The 18075-nt window shown below is 46.1% G+C and overlaps 1 protein-coding gene across 1 annotated transcript; it reads right to left on the reverse strand.

Moving 5' to 3' along the window:
* Positions 1-892: 892 nt before the first annotated feature.
* Positions 893-7474, reverse strand: NXNL2 (nucleoredoxin like 2). Its single transcript, XM_040242051.1, has 2 exons — positions 7173-7474; positions 893-1371 (listed from the first exon to the last, which is right to left on the reverse strand). The coding sequence occupies exons 1-2, from the start codon at positions 7472-7474 to the stop codon at positions 1203-1205; spliced, it is 471 nt and encodes a 156-aa protein (XP_040097985.1). The 3' UTR covers positions 893-1202.
* Between the last annotated feature and the right edge of the window lie 10601 nt (positions 7475-18075).

Raw genomic sequence — 18075 nt, forward strand, 5'->3', positions numbered from 1 at the left:
CCTACCAGGCTCCTCTGTCCATGGAATTTTCCAGGCAAGAATACTGGAGTGGGTTGCCATTTCCTTCTCCAGGGGATCTTCCCAACCCAGGGATTGAACCCAGGTCTCTACGTATATATACATATGTATGTATAAATGAATCACTTTGCTGTACACCTGAAACTAACACAACATTGTAAATCAAATACATTTCAATAGAAATTTTAAAAAATGAAAGATTGTGTGTGAACTTTTGTCTACCTGGATTAATCAGCATCCTTTAGAAGATGGGGAGATTTGATCTTGAAGGTATGAGTATGCAGCCTTGAAATTTTCTTTTCTAAGATATGATGCTACTAAAAGTGTAAGAAAACAAAGAGAAGAAAAATTCCCAAGAAGACCCCTAATTAAAAACTATCCCTTTTGAAAAACAAAACAAAGTGTTTGAGAATGGTATTTCTCGAGTGCTTCACTTTCCTCATAAGGGCACTTGGTTTGCTGGGAGAAAGAAGGAAATCGGAGAACTCCAGGTGCAGATAGGTGTGTTTATTAAAGCGAACAGACTGTGCAAACTTTAGTAATGAATATAGTCATGAGAGCATATCATTAAAATAAAGACATCTCTTTTGAACCTCCCCTCCCCTTCCCCTCCCCATTCCACCCCTCTAGGTTGATACAGAGCCCCCATTTGAGTTTCCTGAGCCATATAGCAAATTCCTGTTGGCTATCTATTTTACATATGGTAATGCAAGTTTCCAGGGGAGGGAGGTCCAAAAGGGAAGGGATATATGTATACCTATGGCTGATTCATGTTGAAGTTTGACAGAAAACAAGAAAATTCTGTAAAGCAATTATCCTTCAATAGAAAAAATTAAAAGGAAAATAAAATAAAGACATCTCCAGAAAAATTGTATCAATAAATATGCCATTTTACCTGAAGAGCTTGTATAATAAACACATGTTTTGCATAGATTTCCAATAGCTCATTGTGAACACACTTAAGCTTATGTGGAGAAAGCTATGCTAATAAAAATAACTACCAACAAAGCTAGAGGGAGGGCATTCCCTGAGCAACATTTTCTTTCCATCACAGATGAGTGCTTCTGCTCTGAAAGAAACCACCAACACAGAGAAACAGAATGCTCTTCTTCTCTGCCGGGCTGAGGGTGCAGCAACAGGAGTGACTTCACACCTGTTCAGGCACTCCGGAGACCCGCCCCTGCTCAACCGGAGAAATTCTGGAAGATGTCGGCTGCCTCCACCCAGTTCTGGAAGCAGGCTAGCCCCCGCTCCCGGATCTGCTTCCGCCCTTTGTCGGTGATGACCTCCCCGCTGGGCTTCAGGATCACAAGCCGGGGGATGGCCGTGATGTGGTACCTGGTCCTCAGCTCACTGTGGGAGAGAAGAGGGCAGCGGAGGGTCAGCAGACAGGCCAGGCCGCTGCACGTCTGCAGGGACCAGCGCCTCCCCAGAGCCAGCTGAGCCCGCAAAGCCTTAGCACCCAGCCTGCCCGGCGAGCCCTCCCACTGGGCTGAGGATTCCTGTGGGCTCTTCTTGCTGCTGGCTGGTTCTCAACCAATGCTGCCCCAGAGGGGCATCCGGTGATGGGACCGTTCTGCACCTGTGCTGCCCAGCGTCATAGCCATGGTCACCCGTGATGACTGAGCACTTGAAATCTGGCTGGTGAGCCTGAGAAACTGAATTTTTGGTTTTAGTTCATTTTGTTTGTTTGTTTATGTATTTTTTGGCTGTGCCAAGCGGCTTGCAGGATCTTAGTTTCCCAACCAAGGGTTGAACCCATCCATGGAAGTAAGACAGAGAAGGCAACGGCAACCCACTCCAGTACTCTTGCCTGGAAAATCCCATGGACGGAGAAGCCTGGTAGGCTGCAGTCCATGGGGTTGCTAGGGGTCGGACACAGCTGAGCGACTTCACTTTCACTTTTCACTTTCATGCATTGGAGAAGGAAATGGCAACCCACTCCAGTGTTCTTGCCTGGAGAATCCCAGGGACGGGGGAGCCTGGTGGGCTGCCATCTACGGGATCGCACAGGTCGGACACGACTGAAGTGACTGAGCAGCAGCATGGAAGTAACAGCACCAAGTCATAACCACTAGAAAGTGAAAAGAAAGTGAAGTCGCTCAGTTGTGTCTGACTCTTTGAGACCCTATGGACAGTAGCCTACCAGGCTCCTCTGTCCATGGGATTTTCCAGGCAAAAGTACTGTAGTGGGTAGCCATTTCCTTTTTCAGGGGATCTTCCCGACTCAGGGATCGAACCCAGGTCATGGCGGGCAGCCGCTTTACCCTCTAAGACACCAGGGAAGTCGACCACTAGACCACCAGGGAATTCCCTATTTTAGTCTATTTTAAATTTAAGTAGTCACATGTGGCTAGTGGCTGCCGAATGACACAGTGAAATTTTAAACCCACAAGTAACCCAACAAATCTGGATCCTTCCTACATCTTAAGAGGTTTAAATACATCAGGTACCTATAATGGGAAAAGTTAAAATTCCGTAAGTTTTAGACAAATGCCAAGGATTACTAGACTTTCTACCCTATAAATTCAAGGACATGCTGATTAACATTTTACCTTCACATGTAATAACCCCTCGTGTGACCATTTTACAAAATTATTTGTATTCATTTAGGGAAAGGACCTTCTGCCTTCTCAGTTTTGCAAATCTCCCCATAACCTTCACAGGGATTATTGCCCTCAGGACAGGACAGCTGGGTGCAAATCCTGTCCTGTTACCAGCTTGCCAGGGCCTCAGGTTAGCAGTAATCTGATTTCCCTTATCTGTCGCCCTCAGGGTTGTGAACCTGAGAGGAAGAAATGCATTTGAGACCCTCCTGTTACCAAACCTCCCCTGTGACACCTCCATCAGGTCCTTCCTGCTGCTTTCTGGTGTCCTGCTCCAAGACAAATCTTAATTCAAACTAGGAAAAAAAAAAAAACAAAACAGTATCTACACCCAACAGAGAAAATATGCCTTGCTTTCACGCATCTATGAAATGGTGACAAAACCAGCCATGCTGTTGGTCATAAAGGGATCTTAATAAGTTTCAAGTAATCAGTGCAGATTGCTTAATCAGACCATAACATAATGGAACTGGAAAGCAACAACCAATAATTTTTGGAATGAGTTAAAAACTAAATAACCATATGTTATCTATGAAATTGTAAAGCAGACTTACAAAATAATTAGAACAGGGCAATATGAATATACTATGGGTCCCAAGGTATAGGTACAATTAGACATGGAGAGTTATCTTACATATTCTTGTCCAAAACTGAAAGGCCTCTATATAGATGAGTTCTGTGTTTAATTCAAGAAACGAGAAAAACAATGATGAAGCAATTATAGAGAAAGTAGAAAGAAGACAAAAGAAGACAGAGGACAGAAATCACTGGACTAGGAAATGAATCCACATGGGGTAAGCAACAAAACAAAACCTGGATCTTAGACTAAGAGAAAAGCTCTATCGAGATTGAGAAAGAAAAGGGGACAACACAGGGATATCAGGAGTCAGGCAGGCCTTCGAGGAGTGAGGAGGAGGTCTGAAGACTTCATTGCCCCAGCTTCTCTTCAAAGAATCACCCAGTGTGGACCCTACATCCCCACCCTGGCAGCCTCTGCCTGGTGACAGGTGTTACCCTGGAACCATGAAGTCATCTCTGTCTCCTCTGGGAGCTGTGTCCAGAGAGAGTAGACCAAGCCTCAGAAAGGAAAGAGCCTTGTTGCTGGGCAGAATGAAGTGATAACTCAGCATTTTAACCATTTCAGGGAAATGTGAGAGTCCATTCCCTCCTCACCCTGCATGCAGTTGCAGCACTGGCTCCCTCCCTTCATCTAAAGCAGCGCATCCTTATCCCTGGGACAACTGCTTCTGGGTTGTCATGGCAACTTCTGGCTCCAGTCTCTTTCCGTCTCAGCCACTAGTAGCCAGGCTGTTACCAAGCAAATCTCTCTACTTGCTTCAAGTATCCATCAAACAAGTGCCCTGCAGGTGCCAAGCCCTGAACAATGTCTAGTTCAACCTCTGGGACTACAGAGACCACTGCCCCCACCAGACACACACTCTGACAACAGGAGTGGTGCTGGCTCAAGCTATGGAGGGCATAGGCCTCAGGGGCCAGACACGCACCCGGTGTCCCGAGCTACTAGGAAGAGAAGTGAGAGGCTCCAGGGTTGGAGGATGCCGCATGTGTAAGACCTTGGAGGTGGGAAAGGGTATGGAGTATTCTGGCATATTCGTTGTCAAGTCTGACAAGAACACAGATGTAAACGAGACAACAAAAAATAAAATGAGTGAGGGTCAAATACTGGAGGGGGATGTTTGAGACACGGACTGAGTGGGTCTCGCATGCTTGGCAGCATGCAACAGAAATTCCTGCTGGCAAAGTCAGGGATTTTTCTTTATTCCTTACTTGGCTCTTTGGCTCATAAAAAAAGGGAGGGAAGGCAGGACAGAATCTGTCTTCAATGTTGCTCTCGCCCAGTTGCACACACAGGCATCAAGGCAGGACCTGCTGTCCTCTGGTTTTCTGATGACCTGCCTGAGGCTCATAGAGGACAGCAGATGACGCATGTGGACCACTGAAAAAAGACAGCCTGGGTCCCTCACCTTCTCACAGCACCAAGAAGAATGCCATGCTCTGCACACATTGAGAACTTCTCAAAAGGCCTCCTGGAGGCTTCCTACATTCTTTAGCTCTCCTTGGTGGCTGTTACTTTCATTTATGCTCACAATCTGATTTCAAAATGCAGGCTGGGATAAGCAAAATTTAGGGCTTAGCTCCAAGAATTTCCCACAGAATACCACATTTCCTAATTTATAAATTGCAATGACAGGATTAACAAAGTTTAATCTGGGAAGAGTAGGCCCCAGGAACTAACTTCTCCCCAAACTGCTGCCCAACCCCCGCAACCGATCAGATTCCTCCTAGGTGAGGCTGGCAGCTGGAGATGGCCAGGGCCTAGTGCAGCCCCATGCCAGGCCCTAAACAGCTCAGTACCTGCAGTGCACTGGACCAAATGGGCCTTGACCAGTTAATCCAGGAAGCAGAGAGTACGCTGTAAGCGTCCCCCACCCCCACCCCACCCTTATCCCCACCCAGAGCAAGGATGTGCTGAGGCTCAATGTCCTCTGGGAGAGGAAGCTGGAGCAGAAACAACTGGCTCCAGAGCCAGGGGCACCCATCTCTCCACTTCAATAGCACATCTGTGAAATGGGCAACACGGAACGCGCTGCTACAGAACCAGCTGGCATAGCTCTGAATTCGTGCATCAGTGCAGTTCTCATCCATCACGTGCCCTGTCATTATACTCAGCAACTGAATACCTTGCCTACAGTCACCCCACAAATAGATCCCACAACTGGACTCTGCCGAGGCCCTGAGCTCTTTGCTTGATTACTAACACTGTCACTTTCAAAAATAAGTGTATTCTTTCAAAAGCGGTGTGTAACTTGAATGCTAAGCAAATCAAAACTCCTTTTACAACCACCACTAGATATGAAGCTATAGGAAGTTTCAACCAAGTAATTAATGGTCTTTTGGATGTATCATGGATGACTTTTCCTAGTCACGCCTTGAGTGAGGCCTTGGGAAGCAGGGAACCTCTCTTGAAGGGCCTGGACCTCACCTCTTGCTTGGCATCAGCAAAAGCAGGTGCTGGGGAAAAATTACTCCTCCAGGGAACTTTCCAAAGTTAGCTTTCATTTTTAAGTGTCCAGAAGGAAAACAGTTTCAGAATAATTAATTTGGGGGAATGCCACAATTGAATACTAATTCCCAGAAAAATGTACCACGTGGTGTTATTAAAAAAAAAAACTCCAGAAATTCACCTCCATATCTGTTAAGGGGAAAGTGGGGTAATGCACTTTGTGAAGAACAATTAACCTCAGTCTGGACTTTTACACCACAGGTGACCCCAACATGCCAGACAATCGGTGCCTGTGCCCCACTTCCCTCTTCCAATCCTCCACAAAGTCCTCCCATGTCCTCTCTCTTCCCTAACACACCACCCCCCACCTTTTCCCTCCTCCCCTCCATAGATACCATGCCCACAGCCAACAGAACACCAGGGTTAGGACTTCCCTAGTGGTACAGTGGTTAAGTTTCTGAGCTTCTAGTGCAGGGGCTGTGGGGTCAATCCATGGTTGGGAAACTAAGATTCCACATGGTACACAGAATGGCAAAAAAAAAAAATAATAATAATAATAAATTTAAATTAAAAAAGAAAATAGAGCGCTAGGTTCAATTTCTAGTTTGTTCACAAATCCCGAAATCCATGTCACATAAGGGTGGGGCAAGATCCCCTCAGACAGCATGGATTTTTGTCACCTCTGACATCTGTCTCGAGAGTCCAGGAAGCTTCTGCTTCTTACAGGCACAGGGGCAGGAGACACCTTTATGAAATTTCGGTCACTGCCAACAAAACTGAAATTGCAACCTGGCTTGCAGTAGGTTCCTCCAGGACTTGAGTCCTGACCCTTCTCCCGAGCACCTGGTACCCAGGCCCAGGCTACTGGGACAGGGTAGTCCACCCATAGTCTCCAGTTCTGACCTGAGCATCCATTCTGGATCTCCCTCTCCTACTCTCCAGATAAGGGTCCGTATCTTCCCCGTGCAGTGCCGGTGTGCTCAATACTCTGTCCGAATCTTTGAGGACCCTACGGCCGGTAGCCCGCCAGGCTCCTCTGTCCATGGGATTCTCCAGGCAAGAATCCTGGAGTGGGTGGCCATTTCCTCCGGGGGATCTTCCCGACCCAGGGATCGAACCTGCGGCGATTGTGTCTCCTGCACTGGCAGGCAGATTCTTTACAGCTGAGGCCCCTGGGAAGCCCTCCCTGCACAGTAGGTTGCAGCACCTCAGAGCTGTGATTTCTCGAATGGGCTCCCTGCCGCAGAAAAATCATCACCAGAACTTATACATTCAGATTCCCGAGCCTCAGATCCACTGAGCCAAAGACGAGGGTGGACCAAGGTCCGCGCCCACCGAGTTCCCCGTCAGCCAACGCTAGAGCCTCCCTGGGAAGCCAAAGCAAAGAGGCTCAAACACGAAGGGGTGGGGATGGAGGCTATCAAAGAGGCCCTGAGAGTTGGAAAGAGTCCGGGGATGAGGGATTGGGGTGGGGGTTGGTGTGGGAGCTCCCAGCACCTCCCACACACACGGTCTCCACTCACTGCCGGTAGGGGTCGTGGAAGGGCAGCGCCAGCCAGGCACCGTGCAGTTCCTGCATGAATTCCAGCATTTCCTGCGCGCTGCCGTCGGCCGACACGAAGACCACCTCGAAGGGCGCGGGCGGCCGCGCCTCGTCCACGAGCTCCTCGTAGAAGTCGCAGAGCAGCGGCGTGAAGTCGCGGCTGGGCGCGCACCGGCCCGCGGCGAAGTATAGCGCCACCACCTTGTTCTGCAGCGCCGCCTCGGCCTCCACCCACGCGCCGTCGCAGGTCACCAGGCGCCGCCCGCCCAGCACGTCCACCATGGCCGGGCGCGGGGACACCTGCGAGGGGGTACACCTGCGGCAGAAGGACACCTGAGGGGAGAGGCGGTGAGCGCGGGGCACGGATACTAGCGGAGGAGGGGACCTGGGTGAATAACTCAGGTGGCTGATCCCTGCGGGGGAACGGTCACCTGAGGGCGGGCAGCGATGTCTGGCTCCCTTCGCACCGCCGGGCGCCCGGACCTCGGCACCAGCCTGAGCCTCGGCCTCTGGCGGGAGCAGGGACGTCCGCGCTGGGGTGAGGGGGAACACTCACAAACACCCGCGACCCCAGGTGTAGCGGCTGTAGCACCAACAACCGCAGCACCGGCCTCCAGGGAACCGAGCCGCCCCGCCCCTGCCCCGCCCCTGCCCCGCCCCCTTCTGCCTCTGCCCCGCCCCCTCCTGCCTCGGTACCCCGCCCCCTCCTGCCTCGGTGCCCCGCCCCACGCCTTCCTCCGCGACCCTCTGCACGTCCCACCTACCTGCGCAGCTCTCTGCCCTGCGCTGCTCGCCGCCTCCGCGCTCCTGGGCAACGCACTCTTCTCCGCCACCCTTTCATGCCCTCCCCCTCCGCACCCTCCCCTGGGCCCCGCCCGCCGCGCCCTTGCCCTAAGTCCCCGGGGCGCTCGCCCTACTCGGCGCTCAGTCCCTCCCCACCTGCCCCAGGGGTCCCACCAGCGAGGAAAGGTAAGAGCGATTCGATCTCTAGGGGGCAGGGATCGAGCGCTGGGGAGACCTGGGCCCTGTTCTTTCTCGAGGTTTGCCTCGAAGTACTGCGTCCTGGCATAGAGGGTCCCTGCAAGAAATTAGGGGCGGTTCTTAAAGAGAACCAGAGTATTACTGTGCCCGGCACTGGGATTCGGTAGCGAGCAAAACAGTTTAAACTTCCTGCCCGGGATGGCGGGATGGGTGAGGCATTCGCGCGGGGCTCATTTTAAAAGATTTAGCGCCAAAAAAAAAAAAAAAAAAAACAGTTTAGTGGTCAATTTAAATAGTATTCAGATGTTAATGCAAAAAAAGTTTGTGATGAGCAAAACATCAAACATGTAAGGACAGGATCGCACCACCCTGCCGTTGGACGCCGACCGAGCTCCTCTCGCCCTGAGTTCCGACTCGCGCCCTGCCTCGCGGTGCTTATGTTCCCGCGGGGACAAGAGGGAAAAAAAAAAAAGGTGAATGAGGAAAACAGAGCCCTTGCGATGGAGCGAGAAGGGAAAGGAAGCGCGGATGGTGAAGGCAGGGTCGCCCGCAGATGAACTTCCTCCAGCCACCCGCTGTCCCCTGGGCTTCCCAGGGAAATGGGACGAAAATGTGCGGACAGTTTTCACTACTAGCCCCACCTCCTCGGTTGGTTGTGTACGTGCGCTTGGCAGAGCCAGGGCTAAGGGAAATTCTGTCCAAGGGTTGATGCTGTTCCTTGAAGCGTGCTGCCAAAGCCCTGATTCACTGTCCTCTTGGAAGAAGAGGGGATTTGTAGGCGAAACGGAGGGGAGGAAAAGATTGAGAGGAACTACAAGCACTATAAATCTTGCATGTACAGGTCCCTGACATTTCTTAAAACTCAGAACTAAGATGAATGTAGCGAAACTAAATATCGTGAAGACTGTATTTTTCATCTGTTTGGCTTTCTTCGTTTATCACCATAGTGGGGAAAGTAGGGAACATTCCTTTTAGTGATGATGCCTCCTGCCCACCGACAAATTCCCGAGTTTTGGTATAAGTATTATGTGCCCTCCCTGTGCTGGGGAAGGGGTAGATGTTCCTTCCTGGGAGCATAGCCCACTCAGTTACCATGGTGAAAGGGACACAGCCCTCCTGGGGAGAAGAGCAAGCTAGCACCTCTCCGCACCTAGGGACCCTCCTCCTGTGACTGCTCTGAGTGAGTGAGTGAGTGTGTGTGTAAGCAAGCCGGGGACCCCGCCCTCAAGAACCCCTTCAAGAGGAACATAGGCACAGCTCAGCTCTCCTCCAGCTCTGCATCTACTGAGTGTTCTCAACCAGTCTGTGAAGGGACTTTCCTAAGACCCTTCCTGAGCCATGATCCTGGGTCATTTGCTTCTGACCCATCGCACTGGCTGATCCTTAAGGTGGGAGAGGGCTGTAGATGCTATGAGAGGAAGCCCAGGACCCTTTCCTTGCCTCTTCTGGAATCAAGTCTCCTACCCCTTTTCCTCCACTGAGCACAAGAACAGCCATAAATGGAGTCCTGGAAACAGGATAGGGTGACTAACCCCAGCTGAGACATGCAGCATCCGTTCATACCTGACTTCCTTCCAGGGCATCAAAGGGTGGCTGGATTGCTGGCCTCTGCTAACCGGCTTTATGTGTCCTGGATAATCTCAGCGGAACTGAGCAACATTCTTATTCCTGATGCTTGAGAGCAACTCCATGAGGGCCTCCTCACACCTGCCTCCCTCCCCTGCCCCCTCTCCCAGACCCCTGCCATTACTCTAAAAATAGTTTACTGTTTACACACTCTACCTTATTACCCATTTCCCACCTGAATTTAAGGGCAACATTTTCTGCATTGTCTCTGTCCGATAACTTCAATTCTTTTAAAGGCTTTCCTCCATCAAACTTTAGACAGGCTCCTCTGAACCTTCTTCTCCACTAGGCCTTGTCCTCATGATAAGTCTAGAGTAAGATAGTCAAATAGCTAGTTTAAAAATCCCACTAGGAAATTATAAATAGACGGGGAACTTTAGGGGGCTTTGAGAGACTATTATAAGTTAATGATCATCAAGAAAATTGTGAAACAAAGCAGGCTTAATAACAAAACTCTTTGTCAAGTCGGTGACACCTGCATCCTGCTGGTTGAGGTCAGTACGTTAATGACCCCTAGAACATGTTCCTCTGTGTATGAACTAAAAACAAAAATAGGGCTTCCCTTGTGGTCCAGTGGTTAAGAATCTGCCTGCCAATGCAGAGGACACAGGTTCGATCCCAGGGTTGGGAAGATCCCACACGCCTCAAGGCAGCTGTGCCTGTGTACCACAACTACTGAGCCCATGCTCTAACACCCAAGAGCCACAACTATTGAGCCCATGCACCACAACTATAGAAATTCAAGTGCTCTAGCCTTCTGCAATGAGAATAACCCCTGCTCCCCTCAACTAGAGAAAGCCCTCTTGCAACAATGAAGACTCAGAACAGCCAATAATTAAATAAATAAAAATTATATATATATATATATATAGGAAAGGTGACATTCCAAAGTAGAAGACCCTCGTTATACAGAAGCCTGAGATGATTAACCATATTTTAGCATATGTTACCACCCTTCTGCTGGTTTGAATAGCACCTTGACAATCCAAGTCTGACTACGTAGCCATCAAAAAACTGTACCACCCAGGGTGGAGGAGAAGCTGATGATGGAAGCTTGATGTCTAGTCAAGAATGAGGAAGAGAGGACTTCCCTGGTGGTCCAGTGATTAAGAATCTGCCTTGCAATGCTGGGGGCACAGGTTCAATCCTTGACTGGGGAACTGAAATGCCACATGCCACAGGGCAACTAAGCCCATGCACCACAACTGGAGAGAGCCCACGTGCCTCAACAAAAGATCCTTCATGATGCAACAGAGATCCCAAATACTGCAGTCAAGACCTGTGGCAGCCAAATAAATAGATGAATACTTTTTTTTTTAATTTAAAAATGAGAGGGCTTTCCTCATGGCTCAGTGGTAAAGAATCCACCTGCCAGTGCAGGAGACATGGGTTCAATCCCTGGTCTAGGAAGATCCCACCTGGAGCAACTAAACCCTGCATCACAACTTCTAAGCCAGTGTTCTAGAGCCTGGGAGCCATCCTGGTGAGCCCATGTGCCACAAATACTGAAGCCCACAGCCCGTGTTCTGCAACAAGAGAAACCACTGTAATGAGAAGACCACACACCGCCCCTGCTCGCCACAACTAGAGAAAAACCCACACAGCAGCGAAGACCCACCATAGTCAAAAGTTAATTAACTGATTGATTTTTTAAAAAGAATGAAGACGAGATGGGCTTCTCCCCCATCCCACTTTTCCTTTGATTGTAAAAATGTAGCCTAAGTTCTTAGAGCAGAGCCCTTTTACCTGCCCCTGTGTATCCTTCACAAGCATCTTATACAAATAAATCACTTCTTTTTTAAAAATTTTATTTATTATATTTTTAATTGGAGGATAATTGCTTTATAGAATTTTGTTGTTTTCTGTCAGACCTCAGCATGAATCAGCCATAGGTGTATATATATCCCCTCAAATAAATCACTTCTTTCCTAACACTTTGCCTCTCCCTGAATTCTTTCCACACTGAAACATAAAGAACGTGAGAGCCACTGAGCTCTGAGATGTGTTCTGTGGTTTCATTCAGGGCCCATCATCAGCCTGCCTTAGCCAGTCCTCGCCAAGAAGCCTGCTGTCATCCCTCACCCCTGAACTGACCACCCTGGCCTGCCTTCAGCAAGAATCCTAGGTAGATTTAGCGAGAGTAGCTCACCCTTGATGTCTCCTCTCAGTAATTTTCCATTTGATGACTCTTGGTGGTGAACAGGAAGGCGTGGTGTGCTGCGGTTCATGGAGTTGCAAAGAGTCAGACACGACACAGCAACTGAACTGAACTGACTGACTGACTGACTCTCCTTTCTTAGGCATAAATCCCCGCTTGTCCCTGCCTTATGAATTGAGCTCAACTCTTTCCCCTTATTGCAGTAGTATGAATAAAATCTTATTTGCCTTTAACTAGGATCTGGCTCTATTTCTTTTGAACAGTCTTCAAAGACTGTGACACCTCAGTTTGCTTATAACCATGATATAGACTGACAGGCAGAATGCTTCCAGAGCTAACTACTGGCTGGCTGGGTATGTGGGGTCTTCAAACGCTCTCCAAGGAGAAACACTCCAGTAAAATCATGGCTCTGCATTTCTGCACACTCTCTCCACTTCTGAATGAGGCTATTCCTCACTAGAGAAATTCCTTTTCTAAGCAGGAATGTTTGAGAAGTTCCCATCAGTGCACTTCTGCTCTGTCCTGTCTTTTGTTGACACACTGAATTGCTTCTGCGTGACAAAAAAGGAATGTGTGAAGAACATGGTACCCTCAGCTGCTTGACATAAAGTTGACTTTCTTTTCATTGCCAAAATGTACAAATGATGGTTCATTTCTGTGTACTACTACTTAAATGAATATATAAATAGAACTATGAGAACTTTTTTCTGCTCTGATCAGCATAGCAAACAAATTAGATATCCTAGTGTGCAAATATTACATTCTGAATTTTCCGGCTTTAAATATTCATGCTCACTTATTTTCCTGTATTTAAATATTTGTTCCTAAGGATTGGTATCATGAGGTTTTCGTGACTCATTTTTCAAAACAGTGTTTGGCCCATTGCAGGGAAAGGACGTTGAAGTGACAAACAGAAGCCTGGGTTTATCAATGATGAGCTGTGGGGCCAGGGGCAAGTCATCCTCAATGGATACCAGCTTCTTAGAGATGATAATGTTTAGCACTTCACACAGGCCTTGTGATGGACAAAGAAGTGGTCCTTGGTCCCATTAGTTCTTCCCGGTGATGCTTTTAGATAATTCTAGAAGCAGTTGGATTGCTCCACCAGATGGCTTAGAACAGAAAAATGCAGGTGCAGAAGATGGCAGTGTGTCTCACTTAGCTTGGGCTACCATAACAAAGGACACATGCTAGGCAGATCAAACAACAGAAAGTTACTTTCTTACAGTTTTGGAGTTGGATGTTCAAGTTCAAGGTTCTGGTGAGAGCTCCCTTCCTGGCTTTTCAGCCATCTTTTCACTATGTCCATACGTGGCAGAGAGAGAGAGGTGAGTGAGGAGAGAGGAGGAAAAGATAGCTTCCTTCCCGTATAAAGCCATAGTCTATTGGATTAAGTCTCCTTAATCCAGTGACTTCTTGTGATATTGTTATTAATAACAAAAAAAAAATGTATATTTGGTCTTTGTTCCCCAATCCTGGTGCAGAGCTCCTAAAACCCTTGGGATTTTCTAAGTGATGAGAGGAATAAAGGTATCTTTTTTATGTTAATGAGGTGCTTTTTTTGAAATGCCCCAGAGGACAGGGCCTGGTTACCAAAGGAATTAACCAGGTGCTTAGAAGGTTTGAGCTTTCAATCTCAACCATCCTGTCCTTTGGGGAAGAAAAAGGGAAAGGAGGTTGGATCAATCACCAACAGCCAAAAGTTTAATCATTCTCTCAGCAAGTTGGAGAGTGTGACCAACTATATGGTATTACTCTCGGTTCCCACTGTTGTTGCCACCAGGGTGAAGAATCAGATATTGGATGTTTCAGCTAATTGAATCATCAGGACAGAGGGTCATTGTAGTCACTGTTACCAACAGTTGCATCAGCATCATACACATTGGATGTCAATCATTAAGTTCGTTAGGTTGTCCAGTCCGGACAGATGTCATTTGAAGTGTGAGTGGCTACCAAAAGGTATTGAAAACCCTTGAGAGAATACAACAAACTAGACAGGTTAATATGATGAGGATAAGGAGAAAAGTAGCCAAGGATTGAAAAATTCCCCTGAGCAGAGATTCCCAGAAGCCAAGATTTGTTTTTAAGCCAAAATTTCACCAATAAAATAACTTAGGTTATAATCAAATACAGGTTTTACTTGTCTAAGTCAATCTATATTATCTTTATTTATTTACATAGATAGAGCATGATGTATTAGCAAACACACATCATTATTATTTAGGAAAGGATGAACATGGGAATGTTTTCTTTCAAGAGGTGATGTTAGGTGAGCATCCACCTAAATTTGGCCTCTATGGTATGTGGGCAAATAGATATACAAACAGAAGAAAATCAAAGGTTAAGAGTTCAAGCAAATTATAAATTCAGTTCCCAAGCTTGGAGAACAGCTAGTTGAGAAAATTTTTAGATTTGCGTTTGAAGCATCTCTAGATGATGGAATGAGGGTGGCAGTTTCAATCTGATGGATTTTCCTGGTTTGCAGTTTGACAGTCTTTAATCATGTCCTCCTGTGTACCATACAGCAACGGAAATGGAGGTTGTTCACATATGATCTGTTGTGGTGAGTGCTCTGAGGTCTGTAAGCGGTGATGAAATAAAATTCATATTCTATGGCAAGATGAGAAAAAAATTAAACATAAAATTTTTCTTTCCTCTTTTGGGCTCCTCCCTCCCTTTTAGTGTGTACTGTGCATTCACATTAACCAGACCTCGTCAGGAGATAACCTCCCTCCTTAACCTTTTAAGGGACCACGATGACTCATTATACATGGATGTGGTTGCATGAACTGTCAATAATACTTCATTTAACGTATAGCCCTTAATCTTAAGCTTTCCTAGTGACTCAGTGATAAAAGCTAATGCAGAAGGAGATGGGGGGTTCGATCCCTGGGTTGGGAAGATCCACTGGAGAAGGAAATAGCAACCCACTCCAGTATTTTTGCATGGAAATATTCCATGGACAGAGGAGTCTGGAGGGCTACAGTCCATGGGGTTGCAAAGATGTGGACACAACTTAGCAACTAAACAAGAACAACAACCTCTGTCTCAAAAGCTTAAATTAACTTTGGTCTGACCTCTAACAGGTAGAACAGTTCTTGGAGCTTTCTGGATGGCTGTTCCCATGTTATAATTCTCAATTTGACTCAAAATTTTTCTTAGATCAACTGATCAATTTTTCCTGATATGTATGGTGTGGTCAACAGAATATCAGAGCTATCCAACAGAGGATACCTGAACCTACCTGAAACCAGCATAGGACCCATTGAACCCCACTACCTTTTTAGTACTGCTCAGGTGTTCTGATGAGTTCTCCTGATATTGCATCCCGTTGTTTGAGTGATGGTCCTGAAAATTTTATTCCAGCTGTTTTCCTTAAGACTTGAAGTTGTAATGGGCACCAGTGCATTTCCTAGGCAGGGACCTAAAGGCATCTGGGCAAGACATCCAGGGAAACATGGATGGCTGGGATTTTGTTAAGTTTGTTTTAAACTAGTTGATATATGGTCTGAGTAAAACTTCTGCTGATGAAATGAGAGACTGAATTATTCAGCTCCAAAGAACAAGAGAGACTGACCTCTACCACCATCAAGTAAATACTGCTCACGGGGAGGTGAGGAGGTTCAAGGGCTGAGACAGAGGCTGATAACCTAGCACTTGGAGCACCAGTGGAAGTTTTAGACTGTCACAGGGAGAAACTGAGACATGTTAGAGTTGAGTTGATCCAAGGGTAACCCCCGGGGATCTAGACTCAGAAGCAGCCACATTGGATCTGCCACGCTGTCCTCAGAAAGTTCAGATCACATCTCATGTCTGAATTAGCCTACCAAATTAATAATGGGAAACTACTCAAAAGCCAAACAGCTCCCATACAGACAGTCACCTATGGGAATACCAGCTAGGTTTAAGTATGCTTACAAGTACTTGATTAGAAATTAAAGGAAATCAGACCCTGAAATGGCAACATTTGGGTTCTTCTGGCTCTCCAGAAATTTTTCACATAAAATTCTTGTTTAGTTCTTGTTTAGTTGCTACGTTGTGTCTGACTCTTTGCCACCCCATGGACTGTAGCCCTCCAGGCTCCTCTGTCCATGGAACATGTCCAGGTAAAAATACTGGAGAGGGTTGCACTCTTCTGGATCTCTGTCTGCAGGGTCTACTGGAAATAACAGCGGTAAGTTTTTCTCTTTTCTAAAATTAGATTAGCAGACGAAAATATTTGTAGGCAAGAGCTAGCTCCTTCGATCCTCTGAATTCAAAAGTCTTCAAATTGTTAACATTTTAGAGAGCTCTTATTTCAAACCATTGTATCTATTTTAATTGGTATACAAGAAGCCCCAAAAGGCTTCACAATTCCAAAATAGCCTAATGGAAAGATTTGCAGATGGTTAACTAAAGGTTAATGATAAAAGGGACAAAAACTTTTAACTCCTACTCCTTTTAATACTCCTTTATTTGAGTACTTTTTCTAATAATCCTCTCTCTCAATTGCCTTTCCACTCTAAAGACACTATTAAATGGTTGCTTTTAGAAATGGGGCTGAAACCCTGTAACTCAGATTGCGACTTGAACCAACAAACCAGTTCGAGTACCTGTCATGTTGTCAGGGTCGTGTCATGAATCTCTTTGAAGATGAAGCATTTTCATCTGCAGTTGATTGTAAGTGCATTCAGAGAAGAACAGAGAATGAAAAATACCTGACTGTGAGTGACAAAAGGCTTAAAAATAGCCATGGTTAAAATTGACCAAAATAATAATAATCATAGTGCAATTGAGAAGCAAACGTTTGTTTTGTGATGTTGGGCTTCCCTGACAGCTCAGTTGGTAAAGAATCTGCCTGCAATGCAGGACACCCCGGTTTGATTCCTGATTCAGGAAGATCCCCTGGAGAAGGGATAGGCTACCCACTCCAGTACTCTTGGGCTTCCTTGGTGGATCAGCTGGTAAAGAATCTGCCTGCAAAGCAGGAGACCTGGGTTTGATCCCTGGGTTGGTAAGATTCCCCTGGAGAAGGGAACAGCTACCCACTCTGGTATTCTGACCTGGAGAATTCCATGGACTGTGTAGTCCATAACTGAGTGACTTTTACTTTCAATACTATAAAATAATAACTGAAGTTATGACTGACAACATTACAGCAGGACATATTGGATTTTTAGGGATTTCACATAATTTCTGAATTACTTATGTTAATATATAACCGTGTAAATAAAATCTAAGAAAGTTAAACAGTTTTTATTTTGATTATGTTTCCCATGTAACTTAACATGTCAAATAAGCCTAATAACCTAATAAATTAAGCCTAATAAATTATAGGGAGAGAGAGCAACTCTTTTGAGATCTTCCAGGGACCCGCTGGAAAAAATCCGAAAGTTACTTTGAGGTCAAAAAGACTTTGATAATTGATTTTGGGAACTGTGTCAAAAATGTCAAAATGTTTAAGACACTTGATCAAATAAGATCACAGTTCACTGTAAAACAACACTTTGTTATTCATTCAACCAAAGTGACAATGAAAAGATTTCAAAGGCAAATACAGAAAGTTATATACAGCTGACCCCTGAACAACGTGAAGGCAGGAGCACAACCCTCTGCAGTCAAAAATCTACATGTAGCTCTGCAGCTGGCCCTCCAGATCTGAGATTCTGTATCCTTGGATCCAACCAACCTTGGAATTGTAGTATCATAATACCTATCTATTTTAAAAATATGAGTATAAGTGAACCTGTGCAGTTCAAACCCATGTTGCTCAAAGGTCAGCTGTAGTTGTAAAAAACCCTAGCTCTTTTCATAGAGAAGACTCAGTTTTCTCAAGTAATCAGACTCAATAAAGACAACATGAAGCACAGGAAATTATTTTCATAAACAACAGAATCTTTGTTTTCTAGGCAGACTACTTAAAAAGTAAAGAAAAACCTTTCACAATCAGCAAAGCAGACTAAGAGTCTAACAAAACTTTGTCCTTTTAGCAAATGAAAGAACATTGTTTTAGTTTTACATAAGTACCCTATTTATAGATAGCATATTAAAAAGCAGAGACATTACTTTGCCAACAAAGGACCGTCTAGTCAAGGCTAGGGTTTTCCCAGTGGTCATGTATGGATGTGAGAGTTGGACT

Source organism: Oryx dammah, unplaced genomic scaffold (assembly GCF_014754425.2).
Source record: "Oryx dammah isolate SB20612 unplaced genomic scaffold, SCBI_Odam_1.1 HiC_scaffold_1, whole genome shotgun sequence".
Taxonomy (NCBI): domain Eukaryota; kingdom Metazoa; phylum Chordata; class Mammalia; order Artiodactyla; family Bovidae; genus Oryx; species Oryx dammah.

Excerpts from the sequence above, each read along its gene's own strand:
- NXNL2 (XM_040242051.1), bottom strand. The coding sequence starts at position 7,474 with ATGGTGGACGTGCTGGGCGGGCGGCGCCTGGTGACCTGCGACGGCGCG. Across the intron at positions 1,372-7,172 it reads TTCCACGACCCCTACCGGCA|TGAGCTGAGGACCAGGTACC; the intron begins GTGAGTGGAGAC and ends TCTCTCCCACAG.